This window comes from Canis aureus, chromosome 22 (genome assembly GCF_053574225.1).
Source record: "Canis aureus isolate CA01 chromosome 22, VMU_Caureus_v.1.0, whole genome shotgun sequence".
NCBI classification, from domain to species: Eukaryota; Metazoa; Chordata; class Mammalia; order Carnivora; family Canidae; genus Canis; species Canis aureus.
This window is the reverse complement of record NC_135632.1, coordinates 41,159,183-41,181,618: the sequence shown is the minus strand read 5'-3', so window position 1 is coordinate 41,181,618 and position 22,436 is coordinate 41,159,183. Positions and strand designations below refer to the sequence as shown.

The following is a 22,436-nucleotide window of genomic DNA, read 5'->3' as shown; positions in this document are numbered from 1 at the left end:
TCCAAGCCTCAGTTTTTCCACCCATGATATGGTTCTAATTCATACCTACCTTGGAAGGTTTTGCAAAGTTTGAAAATCTTGTATGTAAAGGCCTAAGTGTAATATATGTAAGGTTGGGGTTCATATGGTAGCCACTGGTACTAGAAGTAATAGTAATGGGAGTCATCATTGAGACTTTTTTTAAATTTCAATTCAATTAGCCAACATATGGTACATCATTAGTTTCAGATGTGGTTTTCAATAATTCATCGGTTGCATATAACACCAGTAAGATTTTTAAATAAAGCATTCATCATTCCCTACACCGGGCAGGAAGATCTGGCCCCAGAGTGAGTGCTCTTCGCAATGCCCACTACCAGTGGGTTTGAGAGTGCTAAGCCAGAAGTTGATGTTGGGAAACCCCAGAGAGACTATTCCAATCGATATACTAACATTTGCTTTGTCCTCGAGTCTCACGCCCATGTTGACAGAGTGGCCATTAGAGGCCAGTGATAAACCATGGCCAAGTAATGGGCTGGAAGGAGATCGCAGCATGCTGGATTGGGCACTTGAGGAGATAGTGTTTTAATCAATTGCAGGTTGTCATTAATGTCTGGGGAAAGGCTGGGTTGAGGTCAGGTGCATTATCACTCCCGGGCCCACCCTCAGTAACAGCATGGGATTCCCAGCTCAATAAGGAAGTGGCTCTCAGGGTCTCAGACTGTAGACCTTGCAAGTGTAGACCCAGCAGCAGGGATTTTACTGTACGATTCATGCCCTGTGGTTGGGAACTCTGGAATACCTTTTTCCCTAGACAGGGGAGAATACCACACAAAAACCAATTCAATAAGCTGATCAATCATTACTGAAGTTAGTCAAAGCTCTGCCCCGAAATTCTGATTTATAGCTGTTTCTTCTCCCCCCTCAGAAAGCACCAAGAAACAAAAAGAAGGACTGATTTGCTTTCAGCTCTGCCTGCCTTTTGGTGGCCATGATTCCCTGAGGTCCGTTACTTGGTGTCTGGGTAGAGCAGAGTTAACAAAGGAAGGTGATATCCATTAGTTTGTCCACATACAGGAATGCTGTGAGGTTGTTCAAGACAGTGCTGGGTTTCCTATCATAAACCTGGAAATACCAGGCCACAAAATACTGCATGAAAAAAGGCAAGATACAAACTGTTTGTTCAGTGGTAGTTCATGTTTGTAAGGAAAAATGTGTATGTGCGCACACCAAAGTCAGGAAAGCAGACACATAAAAAGACCGACACCATCCCTACCCCAGGGCTCTCGACTGTGGCTGCATCACAATGATGCAGACTTCCATTTCCAGTGGGGAATGATGGGTATTTTTAATTTCCTTCTTTATGACCATCTGTACTCTCCAAGTTTTCTTCATTAAATATATGTGACTCATGTGATTTTGAAAGTGTAAACAAATGAAAGGCAGCCACAAACTGGCACTACAGCATACTTTGTAACGGTTAAAAAATGGCAATATTTAAAAATCTAATGTAGGGAGAAGTTAAATCAAATATGGTGGGTTCATACAGTGGAATATTAACTGGCACTAAGTTTTTCATTTTAAAGAATCCCTAACATCCATGGTGAAGCCTATGCTGCCGACAGCTCTCTCAATGCCACTTCAGTTCTTTCCCTCCTGTGCAGTGCTGAAAGATTAGGAACTGTGCTCTCCACACTTGGGTACCCGGCCTCTGAAGAGCAGATAGCATAGCTCTGCTGCTGCTTCTGCTCCCCTGGCTCTGGCAGGGGTGCTCTGGAAGCCCAGACTGGCCCCCGGTGCAAGGATTTTATAAGCCTCCAAGCTTCAGAAATAAATACCTTTCTATTTAAAATCACAATACACGGAGGGGAAAGATTTATTAGCATGCCTTTTTCTTTCTAAAATTTATTAGCATGGCTTTTTCTTTCTAAAACATGAGGTATCAAACTCTGTAACATTATCAGAGCATTGTTGGTAAGGAATAAAGGCTCCTCTACAGGAAGAATAAACCCAAAGAGAATAACAACCAAAGCATGATAGCTATTTCCTTTGGGAGCTAAGATCATGGGACGACTTTTTAAACATTTCTATGTTTTTCTTTTTCTTTTTTTTTCATTTCTATATTTTTCAATTTCTCTAATGCAAGTGTGTGTTACTGATAAATTTTTAAAACTTAACTTCTTACAGACAGCCCCAGTGGCCCAGCGGTTAGCGCCACCTTCAGCCCGGGGCATGATCCTGGAGATCTGGGATCGAGTCCCATGTCAGGCTCCCTGCATGGAGCTTGTTTCTCCCTCTGCCTGTGTCTCTGCCTCCTTCTCTCTCTCTCTCTGTGTCTGTCATGAATAAATAAATAAAAATCTTAAAAAAAAAAAACTTAACTTCTTACAAAAGAGAGCAACTGTCACTTGATTATCTCCATAGAAGTACAAGGAGGATTTTGTAGTGTCACTTCCTCCTGCATGTCCTAGCATGGGCACAGCTTGGGACTGGTGGCCCTGCTTGCCTTTGACCCCTCTTTCACTGTTATCTTTTCTTCCCTTCCCTACCTAATATTGACATTCATGGATACATCTTGTCCAGATAGTTTCCTTCCTTCAAATCCTCCATGGTTATGCTAGTAACAATCACAGTATAATTAGACAAGTGGACACCTTTGGTCCTTTTGAGTAAGTAGCTGGTTTATTCTGCATTCTGCATCCCCCGATAAAGCAGAATTTGTCCTGTTCCATCTGGAGCTGCCAAGCGGGGAGATAATCAACAGGATTGAGGGAAGATAGCTTACAGAAAAGCATCTTCATTTGGAAGGTGCCACTGGAGAGTGTTGTCGGGGCCACCCTTGCCGATAAAGTCTGCAACCATCCAACCACCGCGCCAGATTGTCAGCGAACCTGCAGTTCAGGGACCAGGAGGGCCTGCAGAGAGGAAAGCAGGGAAAGTGAACAGGAGGGGCTCCCCAGTGTCTGAGCTCAGGATCTGCAGGGTTCCAGTCTCCTCCCCACCCAGCCCATTTACACCCTGGCCTGACCCTTGAAGCATTGGTTGGAGCTTGCCACCCAGCTGCTGCAGATGCACATTTCTTTTGTGCATCTCGAGTATGATTCTCTTGCTGACTCCAGCACATCCTAGCATGAATGCTAGTGTCCCCTAAATCCTCAGGCTCACACCACCGGCCCCCCTTCAATCCATAAATCCATAAATCTCACACTGTGAATTTGGAGACCCTCCCCTAGCCCTTGATAAGAGAAGTACTCATAAATTCTCTGAAGTGAGCACCAGAGAAGTTCCATGACTTGCCCAGGTTCAGGTGGTGAGTCCTTGGCAGGCCCTTGATCTGAAATGGGAATCCTTGACCTTAAGCCAGGGTTTCTTTCACCTTTCCATGCACGTGCTTCTTCCCTAGCTCCTCAACCCTGCCTAGGCCAGTTAGACTGTTTCTCTCAAACTTTTTCTCCTCGTGCCCCTAAAAGTGATTCCTCTATTCTCAGCCCCCATGCCAGCACCCAAACCCCAGGTCCTCTTATCCCAACCTAGAAGCTGTGGGGTTCACCAGGCCAGCTGCAAGCCATTAGAAATCCTGGTTAGTAAGCTGTCTGTTAGCCAGGCAGGCCCCCATGAGTCTTCCAGGGTAGGGGGTCCCACAGTTAAAGAAGGGGTTCTAGGACCCCTGAGTGGCTCAGCGGTTGAGCATCTGCCTTCATCTCAGGGCATGATCCTGAGGTCCTAGGATTGAGTCCCACATCGGGCTCCCTGTGAGGAACTTGCTTCTCCCTGTGCCTATGTCTCTACCTCTCTCTGTGTGTCTCTCATGAATAAATAAAATTTTTTTTAAAAAGTTAAAAAAGGGGTGGGGGTATCTGATTCCCTAGCCCCTCACAACTATAAAGCAGTGGGGAAAACACACACATACATATTTTCAGAAACTGCAGGGCTCTCCACAGCCCAGGGCAGGCACTGAAGAAGGGAATCCTGTAGGTGTGCAGGCCCTTGGTCTTCTCCTTTTCTGTCTGCCTCAACTCTGCTGAGCTGCTTTATCTGAGCTTTGAAAAGACGTGGGTGCTTATTAGTTTAATAAAAGCTCACTTTGCTGGGAGTCCTGAACAAGTGAGAAGGCTTTAATCAGCCTGGCCCAGCATATCTCTACTTAGTGTTGTGCAATAAAGATGATTTTAGCTCATTAGTGCTCACCCTAGAGAGCCAGCCATGCTTCCAATTAATTGCAGAGTAGAGACTGTATGAAAGATATTTTAAACACTGGGAAGACACACTAGTAAGGGGACTCCCACTTTAAAGTATAATCCATTAAATTAGTAAGGAAAATGGATTAATGTATAAGTGGTATTCAGAACACTGATTAACCATTTGAAAAATAGAAACCTGGATCCCTACACCTCATTTTTTATATGACAACAAATTCCAAGAAGGTCAGCAATTTAAGTATAAAAACATAAAACCATGAGAATTCTCTTTTCTAATTTATTAACAAAAATTCAATTATAGGGCTCATTTTGGGCAGGTACTGTTCTATGTTTTTTTTTTTAAGATTTTATTTATTTATTCATGAGAGACACACAGAGAGAGAGGCAGAGACACAGGCAGAGAGAGAAGCAAGCTCCATGCAGGGAGCTCAATGTGGGTCTCGATCTCGTGACTCCAGGATCATGCCCGGGGCTGAAGGCAGACACTCAACTGCTGAGCCACCCAGGCATCCTATGGGCAGGCACTGTTCTAATATGGAAGAAAACATAGCTTCATTTCTTTACAAACTTGGAGTGCAGTTCCATATAAATTCAGGAGCCATGCATGAAACAAAATATTGAAGGATCTGATTCTGTGAAAATGTAAAACTCCTATATGAAAATACCATAGACAATGTAAAAATACAAACAGCAAACCTGAGAAAAGTAGTTCACATAGATATCATGGATAAAGGTCTAATAACCCTGATTTATAAAGGACACATCTAAAATCAATAAAAACAAAAGAAAACATTAACATCCCAGTAGAAAAATGGGCTACTACGACCCAGCAATTGCACTGCTGGGGATTTACCCCAAGGATACAGACGCAATGAAACGCCGGGACACCTGCACCCCGATGTTTCTAGCAGCAATGTCCACAATAGCCAAACTGTGGAAGGAGCCTCGGTGTCCATCGAAAGATGAATGAATAAAGAAGATGTGGTCTATGTATACAATGGAATATTCCTCAGCCATTAGAAACAACAAATACCCACCATTTGCTTCAACGTGGATGGAACCGGAGGGTATTATGCTGAGTGAAATGAGTCAATCGGAGAAGGACAAACATTATATGGTCTCATTCATTTGGGGAATATAAATAATAGTGAAAGGGAATAGAGGGGAAGGGAGAAGAAATGGGTAGGAAATATCAGAAAGGGAGACAGAACATAAAGACTCCTAACTCTGGGAAACGAACTAGGGGTGGTGGAAGGGGAGGAGGGCAGGGGGTGGGGGTGACTGGGTGGCGGGCACTGAGGGGAGCACTTGACGGGATGAGCACTGGGAGTTATTCTGTATGTTGGCAAATTGAACACCAATAAAAAATAAATTTATTATTTAAAAAATAAAATAAAAAAAAATGGGCTAAGCATGTGAATAATCAGTTTAGAGAAAAATGGCCAACAAACACACAAGAAGATGCTCAAATTCTTTGTAGTTTAAAAATATTTTGCAAAGCAAAATAGAATGGCATCATTTAAGTCTCAATTTCCAAAAACCACACAAATTTTATTGCTCTAGGTTGGCAAGCTGGGGGAACACAGGCCCCATCATGCAGTATATTGGAGGTGCCCCTCTCTGAATGCCAGTTTAGCAATCTCTCTACCCACATTTAAATGCACCTGGCAAATGGGAAAAAATCTAAATGTTTATTGATAGGGGACTGGCAGATAATTACCTGCAGCATTTAGAGGGCAGAGACCTTTAGTTGATGATATACCAAGATTTGATTTTATTAATAAGTGAAAAAAAAAGTTAGGTGCAAATCAGTGTATATGTTGGGATTTCATGTGTATTTTAAAATATTTTTCTCATTCTCAATGTTTATACATTTTTCTCTGATTTATAAGACATATTAATAGTTGTGACCTTCAGGAGGCTGCTGACAAGAGCAAGAAGTTTACTTTTTGATTATCATCTTTAAACACATGTATTATTTTTATTTTCAGAAATAATAAATGATAAATTCTTTTAAAAAATGTAATGGCTTCTAGGTAATAGCCCAAATGCAGCCTCGATCTTTCAACAAATATTTAGGGCATACCTATTATATGCCAGACACAGAGCAAGATGCTGGAGACAGAGGCAAGAAAAACAGACAAAAATCTCCAACTGAATTTAGCACCAAAAGGCACAGAAAAAGACAAAAAAGCAACAACAAAAAGCTGACCTCTGAGATTGACACACTTCCTGTTGCCACATTCTGAACGAGGTTTCCACTGCCTACAGGGCCCAGAGGTCACTGTAAGAAACACCACTCAAGATTTCCACTGGTAAAATTAATCTACCTGCAGGTCTGCCCCTCCAGCACTCACTGACTTGTTTGGAAGCCATGAGTTGCCCCCACAGAAGAACTGTATAGAGTCCTTCAGTTGCCTTCCACATGATGGAGCACAGATTTCCCAGGCCAACCACCCCCCATCTCTGAGTAGACTTGTGAAAGCTGAGGTCTAGAATAGCAAAGATCTAGAATTAATTCCAACGCTATGGCCACGTGTAACTTGTTGTACCTCTATGCCTCCATGTCCTCATTTTATGGGGAATAAGAATAGTCACTGCACAAGGATTCGAGAGGATTAAATGATGATGTTTATGTAAATATATAAAGCCTACAGATGAAAGAAGTAAAGAAATTATAGCTATCATGAAAGGATTTCCTCTATTGTAAGATTCCTTCTATGGTAAAATACATTAGTGATTTACTAACAACTTTTGTGGGAGGAAGCTATTGCAGGATAAACCCTAATAGCAAAAATATTAAGATGTACAATCTTGAACTGAGGAAATATGACATTGTTTCTAAATCTAACTGGTGACTACAGTGCCCTGAAACAACCAAGCATTCAATTCTGAAATGTGGGGTAGAAAAGGCAAAAGATGGTGGAAATTGGTGGTTAGACAGTGGATAGTGTAGGCCCACCATGATCAATGGAGATGATAGAAGTGCATGCTGGAAATGGAGTTTTCATGTACTCCACTGGCTTAGCCTATGAGAGAGGACTAGGCACACATATCAGGAAAATCTGCAACACAGAAACTGGGCCAGAAGTCTTGCACAGCAGTCTATGCCCAGATGGACATTTGTGAAGTGGGTCTGAACCACTACTAAAATAACAGTGAGCTGAAACAAGAAAAAGTCACATAACCTGTCTATTAGGCAAATACTAAATATAGGTAAACCTGTCCTTATTTAAGGAAAAATAAAACTAACATGGTACTTATGGGAAATATTAGTATAAGATAAAGGGCATCATCATGAAATTCAGAGAAACATTTTTATGAGAATAACATACTACAGAATCCAAAAGTAAGTTTTATAAAACTGAGAGCCTCAATCAGATGTAACCAGGCATAACCTCTGGAGAAAGCCATGGAAGAGAAGAGAAATTAAAAAGGCAAAGACTTGAATTAAAAAAAAATATGGATAGGCTAACATAGAATTGAAAAGATACTAAATATGTAATAACCAAAATTCAACACCCATTCATGATTTTAAAAACTTTAACAAACTAGAAACGGAAAGAACACTCAATCTGAATAAGAGTATCTCAGAACGTTTAAAGAAAATATAACACTTAATGATAAAATATCAAACTTACCTGTGAGATTGGGAATGAGCAAGGATGCCACTATCATCACTTCTATTCAACATTTACTGGTGATCCTAGCCAATGCAATAAAGCAAGAAAAAGGTATTGTAGAGCCAAATATGAAAGATTAAATAAAGCTTTTAGAAAAAAAAAGTTAAGAATACCCTCATGACCTAAGAATAGACAAATATTTCTCTAAAATAACCATAAAATGAAAGTAATAATAATTTAGACTATATTAAGAATTTCATTTTATCAAGACTCCATTAAGAAAAGCAGAAGGTAACTCACAGAATGAAAGAAGATGTATGCAATACTTGTATCCAATAAAAACTTTTATCCAGAATATATAAATAATTCCTGATAAGTTAATAAGACAAATACAATAGAAAAACCGACAAAAGATTTGAATAGGCACTTCACATAAAAGGATATCTAAATGGCCAATAAACATTAGAAAAAGTGCTCAATCCCATTAGCTGCCAAGGAAATACAAACTAAAACCCAGTGCAATACCACTACAGTCACAAGAATAAACAAAAAATACCAAGCATTCTCAATAATTTGGAGCCACTGAAAACTGCGACTGCTGATGGGAGTGTAAACAGAATCTCTTTAGAAAGTGGTTTGGTAAAATATACCAGATCTGAAAATATACATATCCTAATATCAGTGATTTCATTCCTTGGTAAAATCAATGGAAATCCATTTATATATTCACCAAAAGAAAAGTACAGAATGTCCATGGCAGCACTAAAAAAGTGAAAACTACCCAAATACTCACCAACAGAATAATGGATATATAAACTGATATATCCACATAATGGAATATTATACTGCAATGAGAACAAATTAGAACTATGCACAACAGTATGAACAAGTATTGAGTGAAAGAAGTCAAATACAGGCCCAACCACTTGTAAATTTTAGATGGCTTTCTGAAGCAAATATCTGCTTAAAGAAGAAATCAGAGCTGCAGTTATTTCTGGTAGCAAATATATAATTATCTGCTAATACACCTAATATAATACTTAATATGTAAGGTGTTCTTACAAGTAAATATGAGGACCTGAAATTTAAAAATAAGCAAAGGACAAGGGCCGCAGGAAAAAAAATCACAAAATAATATAAATATATAGCAAACATAACAGGAAAACACCCTAATGAAATATCACAAAATGCAAAAGAAGATAAAATTGTTATATGCCTTTCAAATGGCAAAGATTTATAATTGATGAGAGTGCAGTAAATAGAATTTTACTAAACTCTTAATATGAATATAAATTGGTGCAAACTTGCTGGAGAGTTATTTCACAACATGCATTAAGTACCTTATAGGAGGGCAGCCTGGGTGGCTCAGCGGTTTAGTGCCGCCTTCTGCCCAGGGTGTGATCCTGGAGACCCAGGATCAAGTCCCACATCGGGCTCCCTGCATGGAGGCTGCTTCTCCCTCTGCCTGTGTCTCTGCCTCTCTGACTCTGTGTCTCTCATGAATAAATAAATAAAATCTTAAAAATACATATATTTGTGTATATCTCTGATTATTTCTTTCATCTAAATTCCTATAAGATTCTCTTTTTTAAAGATTTTATTTATTTATTCATGAGAGACAGGGCGGGGGGCGGGCAGAGACACAGGCAGAGGGAGAAGCAGGCTCCCTGCAAGAAGTCTGATGTGGGACTCAATCCCAGATCCCAGGATCACACCCTGAGCCAAAGGCAGATGCTCAACCGCTGAGCCACCCAGGCATCCCACAGAGGTTTATTTCAAGGATACTCATCCTAGCCCTCTGTATAACCCTAAGCAAGATCTAAGAAGGAAAAAAGTACATTCCACTTAAGGCAATTTGATAATTATGTCCTTCCTTCTGAGACTTTGGGGATGCAGAACTCAGTGGTGGTCTACTGCTTAGCATGATGATTAAGATCCCACTCATTTGAGACTACAGATGTTCAGAAACCAAGATTAGGCCAAGATTAGGATTAAAGATAATGGGTGGAGGACATCAACATACACTATTAAAAAATGTACCACTTACCATGCTCCCATCCCGTCTTTTCCTTTTACAATTTTCTTGGCACATTCAATTGTCTTCTTCAAATTTGGATTCAGTAAAGCTGTGGAGAAAATAAAGTGGAACAATACAAGTCTATAACTGGCACCACTTAGAGTGATGTCAGGGAAGGTCTAGTGTGCTAACATTAGAGAGGCTTCCATGTGAGTCCAAGGATAAATCTATGCCTAGATTTTTCTAAGGCAACCCTGAAAGATGGTAGCATGTGGTCATCTCTTACAAAATCTATAGATTTTTCTCTTGTAATTCTTATAATACTTTCATTAAAAATATGTATAGTGAATACTCTGTGCTAAGCAATGTAAAGAAGCAGTGGAAGTAGAATGGAAAATGCAGTCAATATATCCCTGTCCTGAATTTTAAAAAAGAAAACCATATCTGGGGGCATCACAATGCCAGATTTCAGGTTGTACTACAAAGCTGTGGTCATCAAGACAGTGTGGTACTGGCACAAAAACAGACACAGAGATCAATGGAACAGAATAGAGAACCCAGAAGTGGACCCTGAACTTTATGGTCAACTAATATTCGATAAAGGAGGAAAGACTATCCATTGGAAGAAAGACAGTCTCTTCAATAAATGGTGCTGGGAAAATTGGACATCCACATGCAGAAGAATGAAACTAGACCACTCTCTTTCACCATACACAAAGATAAACTCAAAATGGATGAAAGATCTAAATGTGAGACAAGATTCCATCAAAACCCTAGAGAAGAACACAGGCAACACCCTTTTTGAACTCGGCCATAGTAACTTCTTGCAAGATACATCCACGAAGGCAAAAGAAACAAAAGCAAAAATGAACTATTGGGATTTCATCAAGATAAGAAGCTTTTGCACAGCAAAGGATACAGTCAACAAAACTCAAAGACAACCTACAGAATGGGAGAAGATATTTGCAAGACGTATCAGATAAAGGGCTAGTTTCCAAGATCTATAAAGAACTTCTTAAACTCAACACCCAAGAAACAAACAATCCAATCATGAAATGGGCAAAAGACATGAAGAGAAATCTCACAGAGGAAGACATAGACATGGCCAACACGCACATGAGAAAATGCACTGCATCACTTGCCATCAGGGAAATACAAATCAAAACCACAATGAGATACCACGTCACACCAGTGAGAATGGGGAAAATTAACAAGGCAGGAAACCACAAATGTTGGAGAGGATGCGGAGAAAAGGGAACCCTCTTACACTGTTGGTGGGAATGTGAACTGGTGCAGCCACTCTGGAAAACTGTGTGGAGGTTCCTCAAAGAGTTAAAAATAGACCTGCCCTATGACCCAGCAATTGCACTGTTGGGGATTTACCCCAAAGATTCAGATGTAATGAAACGCCGGGACACCTGCACCTCGATGTTTCTAGCAGCAATGTCCACAATAGCCAATAGCCTGTCCACAATAGCCTGTCCTCCTAGAACCTGCAGTCTGAAAGGGGGAGATAAAGATCGTAGACAGTTATCATACAAAGGATACCTGGAATGATGGGGGAATGCAGCTTGATGTGGGAGTGGTAAGTGGGGGCACCCAATCAGACTCAAAGGGTTGGGAAGGGTTTTGGGCCACGGAACATCTAGAAGAGTCCTATCAGGGTAAGGAAAAGGGATGGAGGGATCACAGAAGGAAAAGTGTTCCAGGTAGAAGAAACACCATTTGAGATGGCCCAGAGGTGCCTCTGAGGGGCCAACATGACTAGGCATTCATCATCCCATTCTCTTCTTTGAATATGGAAGCTGAGACCTCCTACCTGAATTACTGCAATTCCTTCTTGACTGCGTATCAATCTTCCCCTTTCCCTAATCCAGTCTGATTGCTTTTCCTGAAAACATTGGTTAGGCACCCCCTAGTTGCCGGTAAAACAAAACCCCAAACCCTTGGCTTACTCACTCTTTGCCCCAACATGCCTTTCCGCTTCTACAACCTTACCTTCCTTTTTTTTTTTTTAATAAATTTATTTTTTATTGGTGTTCAATTTACCAACATACAGAATAACACCCAGTGTTCATCCCGTCAAGTGCCCCCCTCAGTGCCCGTCACCCATTCACCCCCACCCCCTGCCCTCTTCCCCTTCCACCACCCCTAGTTCGTTTCCCGGAGTTAGGAGTCTTTTTCTTCTTCCATCCTTTATATTCCCTTTCACTGTTATTTATATTCCCAAAATGAATGAAAACATACACTGTTTGTCCATCTCCGATTGACTTACTTCACTCAGCATAATACCCTCCAGTTCCATCCACGTTGAAGCAAATGGTGGGTATTTGTCACTTCTAATGGCTGAGTAATATTCCATTGTATACATAGACCACATCTTCTTTATCCATTCATCTTTCGTTGGACACCGAGGCTCCTTCCACAGTTTGGCTATCGTGGCCATTGCTGCTATAAACATCGGGGTGCAGGTGTCCCGGCGTTTCATTGCATCTGTATCTTTGGGGTAAATCCCCAACAGTGCAATTGCTGGGTCGTAGGGCAGGTCTATTTTTAACTCTTTGAGATGCAGAGAAAGCATTTGACAAAATACAGCATTCATTGCTGATCAAAACTCTTCAGAGTGTAGGGATAGAGGGAACATTCCTCGACATCTTAAAAGCCATCTACGAAAAGCCCACAGCAAATATCATTCTCAATGGGGAAGCACTGGGAGCCTTTCCCCTAAGATCAGGAACAAGACAGGGATGTCCACTCTCACCACTGCTATTCAACATAGTATTGGAAGTCCTAGCCTCAGCAATCAGACAACAAAAAGACATTAAAGGCATTCAAAATGGCAAAGAAGTCAAACTCTCCCTCTTCGCCGATGACATGATACTCTACATAGAAAACCCAAAAGCCTCCACCCCAAGATTGCTAGAACTCATACAGCAATTTGGTAGCGTGGCAGGATACAAAATCAATGCCCAGAAATCAATGGCATTTCTATACACTAACAATGAGACTGAAGAAAGAGAAATTAAGGAGTCAATCCCATTGACAATTGCACCCAAAAGCATAAGATACCTAGGAATAAACCTAACCAAAGAGGTAAAGGATCTATACCCTAAAACCTATAGAACACTTCTGAAAGAAATTGAGGAAGACACAAAGAGATGGAAAAATATTCCATGCTCATGGATTGGCAGAATTAATATTGTGAAAATGTCAATGTTACCCAGGGCAATATACACGTTTAATGCAATCCCTATCAAAATACCATGGACTTTCTTCAGAGAGTTAGAACAAATTATTTTAAGATTTGTGTGGAATCAGAAAAGACCCCGAATAGCCAGGGGAATTTTAAAAAAGAAAACCATATCTGGGGGCATCACAATGCCAGATTTCAGGTTGTACTACAAAGCTGTGGTCATCAAGACAGTGTGGTACTGGCACAAAAACAGACACAGAGATCAATGGAACAGAATAGAGAACCCAGAAGTGGACCCTGAACTTTATGGTCAACTAATATTCGATAAAGGAGGAAAGACTATCCATTGGAAGAAAGACAGTCTCTTCAATAAATGGTGCTGGGAAAACTGGACATCCACATGCAGAAGAATGAAACTAGATCACTCTCTTTCACCATACACAAAGATAAACTCAAAATGGATGAAAGATCTAAATGTGAGACAAGATTCCATCAAAACCCTAGAGGAGAACACAGGCAACACCCTTTTTGAACTCAGCCACAGTAACTTCTTGCAAGATACATCCACGAAGGCAAAAGAAACAAAAACAACCTTACCTTTCATTGCCTTCCTCCATGACCCCACCGTTAGAGACCTACCAAGGGGCAGGACACAAAGCTAGAGCCTGCCCTTAAAGTGAGTGCTCTGCCCCTGATACCCACAGCTTGGGAACCATATGCATCATATGCAGTTCCTCTTCCTAGACTTTGTTCATGTTCATCTGCTCATAAGGACAGTCCTTAAAACTCTGTCATTGCCCACATAGCTCACGGTGCCTTCTCCCCTCTTCTGAATAAAATGTCACTTCAATTCAGCACTAATATGTTAAATACATATATACAAATATACATATGTGCATACATAGATACACGTGTGCATACATGCTTACATGCACACACACACACGCATGCACACACACCCTAATCCCCAGCTACCTTATAAATTCTTTGAATGAAGTTGTATTAATCACACACCAGGAAGTACACCCGACACTACGCTCAGCACTTTATATACATTGTAGTATGTTAAAAACCCACAAAAGCCTTGTGAGGTAAGTACTATTATTACCTCTACTTTACAGATAAGAAAACAAACGTTCAGAACTAGTAAGAGGTGGAGCCAAGATTCTGTCTGGCCTCAAAGCCTGTGCTCTCTCTGTCCCTCACTTTGCTGGACAAGGACAGTAGACAATTCCTCTGAACTGCCCCCCAGGACTTAGCACAGGGCCTCGTACCTCTCCATGACACCTTACTTCATTGTGAGTCCTACTGGCTTGTGGTGACAAATTCCCAAGAGACTGTTCCCCCCACCCTTCCCCATTTGGAATGTCTTTGCTTTCAGGACTTTCTAGCTCACCTTTCAGCTGATTTTCTGGGGTCTTGGCTTTTGGTGGAGTCTCCAATGCATCTCCTGATTTTGCTCAGGCCCTATCTACACAATGACGTCAAACCTGTGCCTTAGGCCACAGGGAATCAGCTGATGTCCCCCCAGGTCACCATCGACTTCAATCCTCACTTACCTGTCTGGATTCTCACTTCTCATTTTAACCTTTAAGGATTTTATGTTCTTGCCAGCTCAGCCAGATACTACAGTAGATTAATTAATTTTTTTTAAGTAGGCTACATGCCCTAATGGGAGTTAAACTCACAATTTCGAGAGTCACATGCTTTACCAACTGAGCCAGCCAGGCACCCAGAATTTTTTTCCCATTTTGTCTAGTAGGAGGGTTTTTTAGGATATCTAATCCACCATATTTTTATCACAGCACTCAGTAGTACCACTTCCTTTACAGGTAATTATTTGTTTCTCCTGTCAGAGTCTGGCAACCTATCTATCTATCATCTATCTATCTTCTTATGAGATATAAATTACGGGCCCAGTGGGGTTCTCTTTTTTCTTTGGCTACCAGGAAGCTCAGGGCAATACTGAATGTTCTATCACAGTAATTAAATTATGTTCTTAATGTGTAGGTGTCCCCTAGCTTTGATCACATGATTCCTACGGGCCTTGCACAGTGTTTCACATACAATATCACATTTAATGCTCACAGCAACCTTAAGAAGTAGTTAGTATCATCCCCACTTCACAGATGAGGAAGCTCTGAGAAGGGACCTACACAGGCTCATGTAGCTCACTCATATTGGGGGCCGTTAGGATTCTCACTGGGTTCCTATGTGTTTTCTGCACCTTTCCCTCCTACTTTGCAATTCTGCTTCTTCTTGAATCTGGAAACTATCTTACTCCTCTCTGGAATCCCAAGGCCAAGCATAGGGCCCAATATCAAGCAGCTTCCTTCTGGACCACATAAGAAAGTTAAAAGCTTTTACCATGACCTCTCCACTCTGTCTCCTAAAGACCCAGCTCAGAAGGCACAGGTTCTGGAACATTTCTCACTCATCATGGGGAAGGGAGCTTTGCTCATTAGGGAGACCCTGAGAGTGCCAGGCTCTCAGACCCTCCTGCTGCAGAATGACAGCCTCAGGTGTCAGAGAGAGTTCTGGCATGGTTGTGCAGCCCATTAGTCTGGCTCTGACTCTGGGGCCATGCTGTGTGAGTTTGCCCCTCAACAATAACACCTACCAGCTGTGTGGCTTTGAGCATGTACTTACCTTCTCTGGGCCTCAGTTTCCCCATTTAAAGAGTGAGATAATAACAGTGCCCATGTCATGGGGATCTTTGTGAAGATTAGATGAACTCAGACCCATGAAGAGCATAAAGGAGTACCTGGCAGTTAGCAAGCACTAGAATGTCAGCTCCAGGAGGCCTGGCACTTCATAGGTATTCAGTGAATGCTAGGAGGAGGGGATCTTGGGCCAGGCATCCTCTTGACTACAGATACCTGGGACCCCTAAGAGCAGCAGGGAAAGCTTCTCTTGGAATGGCCTACTTCTGCCTCCTCCCAGTGACCCCTTGTGCCTGTCCAAGTGGCAGCATCTATTCCATTTGAAGAAGAGTGTGTGGCTGAGCATGGGTGAAATGAGGCCCATGCAGAGCAGAGCCCTCTGCTCGAACCCTTCAGGCTCAGGTGGGCTCTGATGCCTGCAGCCTCCTCCCCACCACCTTTCCACATCCTGATGCCTTTTCTGCCCATCTGGATGGGGGAATCCATGACTCTGTCCCTGGCCACCACCCGACTCTCCTCTCTGTGTACTCTGCTGTGCAGCACTAAGCCTGCCAGGCCCTCTGCCTCCCTGCTCCAAACCTATAAACTCTGGCCCCCCTGGAAGGCTGGCCTCTGAGCTCTGTGCTGCAGCCCCCAGTGCCCAAGTGTGTCAGTAGGGGGGACCTACCAGAGCAGGACATGTGGCAGAGGTTCCTGCCCCTGTCGCACCAGTCCCAGTCGCGAATCTGAAAGAGGCCGTAGCCAGTGTAGCCACCAGGCAAGTTCTCGTAGATGGCCATGGGGTTGAACTTGCTCTCAAAATAAGCCAGGCACACCCCTAAGATAGAACAGGAGGTGGGTGGCTTGGAGGAGGGAGGAGTTGGGGATGCCTGGGCAGGGGCCAGAGGGAAAGGAGGGGAGGAAGAACGGGGTTGAGAGGAGCCTACTCACAGTTTTCAAGGCTGTAGCCCTCAAAATAATTCAGGCCTCCATCATAGAGCTTCTTAGCTACCACGCAGCGCCCCAAGATAGCAGCACCACTTGGAACCACTAGGTAGCCAATGAGGGAGAGAACCACAGATGCCTTCATCTTCTCAGGCTCCTGGCAGCTTAAGGCAATAGTGGCCGGGTAAGCCGGTGGAGTCACAGAGTCCTGCCAGGATCCCAAGGACATTAGTGTCTCTGAGGGTAAAGAAGGGCACTGGGGGTGGGGGCGGGTGATTTAATGTGTTCAGAAAAAGGGGAGTCCCACCTGGCTTACCATGATCCTTCTTCCCACTCTAATCCTTGGCTTCACATTACCCCAAAACCAAGACACCTGAAACCCTGCCTCCCCTTCTCTTCTGGACACCCTATTTTCTAAGGAAACAGCTCTTGAAAAGGTCACCTCCCCGCCCCACCCCACCCACACACACATTCTTTCCCTCCAGCAAAACCCAGTGGCTTCTGCTTGATTTTCTTCTCACTCATTTCTCTCTCATGTTAGATACACATGCTCAAATCTTCTCTTCCCCTTTATTATGAAAGTACAACTTGTCCATTAGATACATGTTGAAAAACAGAAAAAGAAGGGAAAACTTTGTTGTGGTCCCACTACTCAAGAATAATCACTACTGTTACGCTGAATTATTTCCACCATTGCATTTTATCCTAGAATACATTCAGAGCTGTGGTCTTACCCTTGCCATAGTCTTATCTCCAGATTATCTATAGATCAAACTCCTCTGAGCTTTTCTATGGTTGTCCACACAAGGAGACAAACCCCAGTCCAGCCCAGACCTGCCATGTCATAGGGGGATTCATCACTGGCAGTAATAGACAAGGCTCTTAGCCTCATAGGGCCTCTCTTTTCTCATCTGTGAAAAGGGGGGTCATGTGTGGGATGCTCAAAGAATTGATTCCTGAGCTTCTCCTCCATTTCTGTTGTCACCACCTAAACCCCCCTCATCATTGTCTCCTAAACCCCTCTCATCTCCATCCCCTGATCTCATTTTCATCACCTTAAAGCTCCCTCATTTCCATCCCCTGAACCTTCCTCATCATCATCCTCTAAATCCCCCTCATCTCTATTCCCTAAACCCCCTTCATCCCTTCATCACCTTCACGTAACCCCTTCCCTGCACCCTAATCACTGCAAGTTGAGTCATAGTCCAGCCTCTTGGTCTCCACTCCTCCAGGCCACCTCTTCCAGGTGGTGCTTTCTAACATGAGTGAGGAATGTCCCCAAAGCATGTGCACAATGCCATGTTGGGAATGCTGCTAGTTCCCTATTCCTTATCATAGCAAACCCACACTTGGCTTTCTGAGCCCTCCATAACCTGGCCTTACCCTGCCCTCCCTCCATCAGGAGGAATCAATTCAGTGAACTCTGAATTCCCATGTTGCTCCTTCTCTGTTCCTCTCTGCCTACCCAAACCTCACTGCCCATGCTTCTGCTAATTCTTAGCTCTCCACACATGGCTCTTCCCAATCCACAAGGCCCTACCATGCTTTTCTCCACCAAATGCTCCATCTTCAGGTGTCTGCTCCAGGTGCCACCTCCTTGAAGCCTGATGCAATCCTGCATGGATATTCCCTCTCTGAGACCCTACTGCTCTCAAAATCACTTCCAGAACAGCTAGCAGATGATTGTCCTGTTCTGTACCATGTCTTATCCCTCAGACTAGGATGTGCATTTGGAAATTATAACATATATTCTTCCTGGCATGCCCTACAGCCTGCAACACTGCATAAATATATATCAACTGGACAACTAACTGGACCCTCCTCTTTGTCATCATTGACAGGTGTATGCATGTCCTCCAGCTTATCTTCACCTGCACAAGGGGTTCTTGACCTTGGCACTTAGGCTGGAAAATTCTTTGCTCTGGAGGCTCTTCTGTGCACTAGATTTTATTTAGGAGCACACCTGGCCTCTAGATATACAGTACATCCTCCCCCGCAGTTGCGACAAATAAAAATGTCTCCATACATTGCCAAACACCTCCTAGAGGACAAAATCATCCCCTATTGTGAACCAATGACTTAAATGTCTAACTTGGGGAAAAGTTAGAAATAAATAAGTGTATTCCTGAATTAAAAGAATTTTGCTTTTAAATATTTGTTTAAATTCTCAAGTCACATAATTAGTTACAGACATCACCATTAAACCAAAAACATTGTTGAGGAGGGCCTAACATTTAAGTGTTCAGACTTGGGAGTCAGGTTGCCTGGATCCAGATTCTGATTTTAGGAATCCCTGGAGTGATCTAAAACAGTTACTCGGCCTCTCTGTACCTCAGTTCCCTCATCTAAATAATAAAATAATACTTACCTAATTGTGTTCACTTTAAAAGTAAATGAATGAAATATACAAAGTATTGAATCCCCAGCAAACACTTATCTTTTGAACTATGGTCACACATCCGTGCTCTTAGCTTAATAATTGAAATTTAATGCATATTGGAAGAGAAGTCCATGTTTACATTTCCCAGTAGAGCAAATGATATTTTCAGGTGATACCTGTCTCCCAGACATACTCATAAAAGGCATGCTGAGTCTTCCCTCCTTCCCTCTTCCCCTGCAGTGAATTCACTGGGAGCCCTTCCCCCTGTTCTTTCAAAACCAATCCACCTCTCACCATCCCTTCTGCCATCATCCCAGTCCAGATCACCATCATCTCTGACTTCTGTAGAGTCTCCTAGATATACTCTGATAGTCCACAATCCTCTCCTGTTCCCCCATGCCCTATTATCCACATAGCAACTAGAAAGTCCTCTTTAAAAACATATATCCAGCCACATCATCCATCTCCAATAGATTCCCCTGGCACTTTAAATAAGATCCCAACTCCTCAACCTGGCCGACAAGATCCTTCCTGCTCTAGCCCCTGAGCACCTCTCTAGTCTGTTTTCACAGCTCTCTTGCCCTTGTTCACTTTCACACCACCACACTCCCCTATCACATTTCTTTTTCTTGTACATTCCAATCTCATTCCTACCATAGGTTCTTTGCACCTGTTGTTTCTTCTGCCTGGAGCATCACAGAGCTTGCTCTTTCTGGTCATGGTCTCAGCTCAAAAGTGAGCTCAGCATATCTAATAGGGCTCTCTTATCACCGCTTTATCACAGAAAATCATTTCTATTTTCTTCAAAATATAAGTAAATTTCAGATATTACCTTGTTTAATTTGTTTATGTCTTAGACCAGAGTGTAAACACAAGGAATGCAGAAACCTGGTCTGTTTTGTTCTCTGCTTTATCCCCAGAACTTAGAGCCTAGTGTATAGGAGATGCTTTGTGAATCTCTGTTGAATGAATGAATGAATGAATGGGGAAAAAGCCAACTCTTCCTAACAGAATTGTCATCATATAAGCAATAAATGGATTTTCTGAGTGTCTCCTGCACCTGGGTATCATCATATCTGTCCCTGTTCCTACCTACCCTATACCAGCTTACCAGTTCACCAGTCCCTCTGCAGAGGTAGAGCCTCCTCAGGGAAGGGCAACTGCAGCAGTTTTGACCTTTTGCAGGGAAGTTGCTCTACCTGCACTCGGTTCCCTGGCCTTTTCAGATTCTACTTCCTTGATAACCCACTTACCTTCACCTAAGAGCTTCTAAACTACAAGTGCTTCTCTATAACCTGCTCTTCTAGAATCTTTTCTATGACATCAGTTGCTACGTGCCAGAACATTCTGAAGCAGAGAAGGGTCTGTCCCCAATGCAATGTATTAGTTTTCTGTTGCTACTGTACCAAGATACATCAAACTTAGAAGCTTAAGCTACATAAATATATTATCTTAAAGTTCTATAGATCAGAATTCTTTTTTTTAAATAAATAAATTTATTTTTGTCCTTCTCCGACTGACTTACTTCACTCAGCATAATACCCTCCAGTTCCATCCACGTTGAAGCAAATGGTGGGTATTTGTCATTTCTAATAGCTGAGTAATATTCCATTGTATACATAAACCACATCTTCTTTATCCATTCATCTTTCGTTGGACACCGAGGCTCCTTCCACAGTTTGGCTATCGTGGCCATTGCTGCTATAAACATCGGGGTGCAGGTGTCCCGGCGTTTCACTGCATCTGTATCTTTGGGGTAAATCCCCAATAGTGCAATTGCTGGGTCGTAGGGCAGGTCTATTTTTTATTGGTATTCAATTTACCAACATACAGAATAACACCCAGTGCTCATCCCATCCCAGTGCCCCCCTCAGTGCCCGTCACCCATTCACCCCCACCCCCCGCCCTCCTCCCCTTCCACCAACCCTAGTTCATTTCCCAGAGTTAGGAGTCTTTATGTTCTGTCTCCCTTTCTGATATTTCCCATATATTTCTTCTCCCTTCCCTTATATTCCCTTTCACTATTATTTATATTCCCCAAATGAATGAGAACATATAATGTTTGTCCATCTCCGATTGACTTACTTCACTCAGCATAATACCCTCCAGTTCCATCCATGTCGAAGCAAATGGTGGGTATTTGTCATTTCTAATGGCTGAGGAATATTCCATTGTATACATAGACCACATCTTCTTTATCCATTCACCTTTCGATGGACACCGAGGATCCTTCCACAGTTTGGACATTGCTGCTATAAACATCGGGGTGCAGGTGTCCCGGCGTTTCATTGCATCTGAATCTTTGGGGTAAATACCCAACAGTGCAATTGCTGGGTCATAGGGCAGGTCTATTTTTAACTCTTTGAGGAACCTCCACACAGTTTTCCAGAGTGGCTGCACCAGTTCACATTCCCACCAACAGTGTAAGAGGGTTCCCTTTTCTCTGCATCCTCTCCAACATTTGTGGTTTCCTGCCTTGTTAATTTTCCCCATTCTCACTGGTGTGAGGTGGTATCTCATTGTGGTTTTGATTTGTATTTCCCTGATGGCAAGTGATGCAGAGCATTTTCTCATATGCATGTTGGCCATGTCTATGTCTTCCTCTGTGAGATTTCTCTTCATGTCTTTTGCCCATTTCATGATTGGATTGTTTGTTTCTTGGGTGTTGAGTTTAAGAAGTTCTTTATAGATCTTGGAAACTAGCCCTTTATCTGATACGTCATTTGCAAATATCTTCTCCCGTTCTGTAGGTTGTCTTTTAGTTTTGTTGACTGTATCCTTTGCTGTGCAAAAGCTTCTTATCTTGATGAAATCCCAATAGTTCATTTTTGCTTTTGTTTCTTTTGCCTTCGTGGATGTATCTTGCAAGAAGTTACTGTGGCCAAGTTCAAAAGGGGTGTTGCCTGTGTTCTCCTCTAGGATTTTGATGGAATCTTGTCTCACATTTAGATCTTTCATCCATTTTGAGTTTATCTTTGTGTATGGTGAAAGAGAGTGGTCTAGTTTCATTCTTCTGCATGTGGATGTCCAATTTTCCCAGCACCATTTATTGAAGAGACTGTCTTTCTTCCAATGGATAGTCTTTCCTCCTTTATCGAATATTAGTTGCCCATAAAGTTCAGGGTCCACTTCTGGGTTCTCTATTCTGTTCCATTGATCTCTGTGTCTGTTTTTGTGCCAGTACCACACTGTCTTGATGACCACAGCTTTGTAGTACAACCTGAAATCTGGCATTGTGATGCCCCCAGCTATGGTTTTCTTTTTTAAAATTCCCCTGGCTATTTGGGGTCTTTTCTGATTCCACACAAATCTTAAAATAATTTGTTCTAACTCTCTGAAGAAAGTCCATGGTATTTTGATAGGGATTGCATTAAACGTGTATATTGCCCTGGGTAACATTGACATTTTCACAATATTAATTCTGCCAATCCATGAGCATGGAATATTTTTCCATCTCT

At 42.3% G+C, this 22,436-nt stretch overlaps 1 protein-coding gene across 4 annotated transcripts; it reads right to left on the bottom strand.

The window, feature by feature from the left end:
* Positions 1–2,642: 2,642 nt before the first annotated feature.
* Positions 2,643–20,285, bottom strand: LYZL4 (lysozyme like 4). 4 transcript variants are annotated; one of them, XM_077865629.1, is made up of 6 exons: positions 20,090–20,211; positions 19,633–19,779; positions 16,605–16,806; positions 16,342–16,491; positions 9,849–9,927; positions 2,643–2,894 (listed from the first exon to the last, which is right to left on the bottom strand). In XM_077865629.1, the coding sequence occupies exons 2-6, from the start codon at positions 19,696–19,698 to the stop codon at positions 2,777–2,779; spliced, it is 615 nt and encodes a 204-aa protein (XP_077721755.1). In that variant the 5' UTR covers positions 19,699–19,779; positions 20,090–20,211; the 3' UTR covers positions 2,643–2,776. The 4 variants fall into 4 exon arrangements, with proteins under 4 accessions (XP_077721755.1, XP_077721756.1, XP_077721757.1 ...); XM_077865630.1 differs by lacking the exons at positions 19,633–19,779; positions 20,090–20,211 and adding exons at positions 7,820–7,884; positions 18,139–19,156; XM_077865631.1 differs by lacking the exons at positions 19,633–19,779; positions 20,090–20,211 and adding an exon at positions 20,232–20,285.
* Between the last annotated feature and the right edge of the window lie 2,151 nt (positions 20,286–22,436).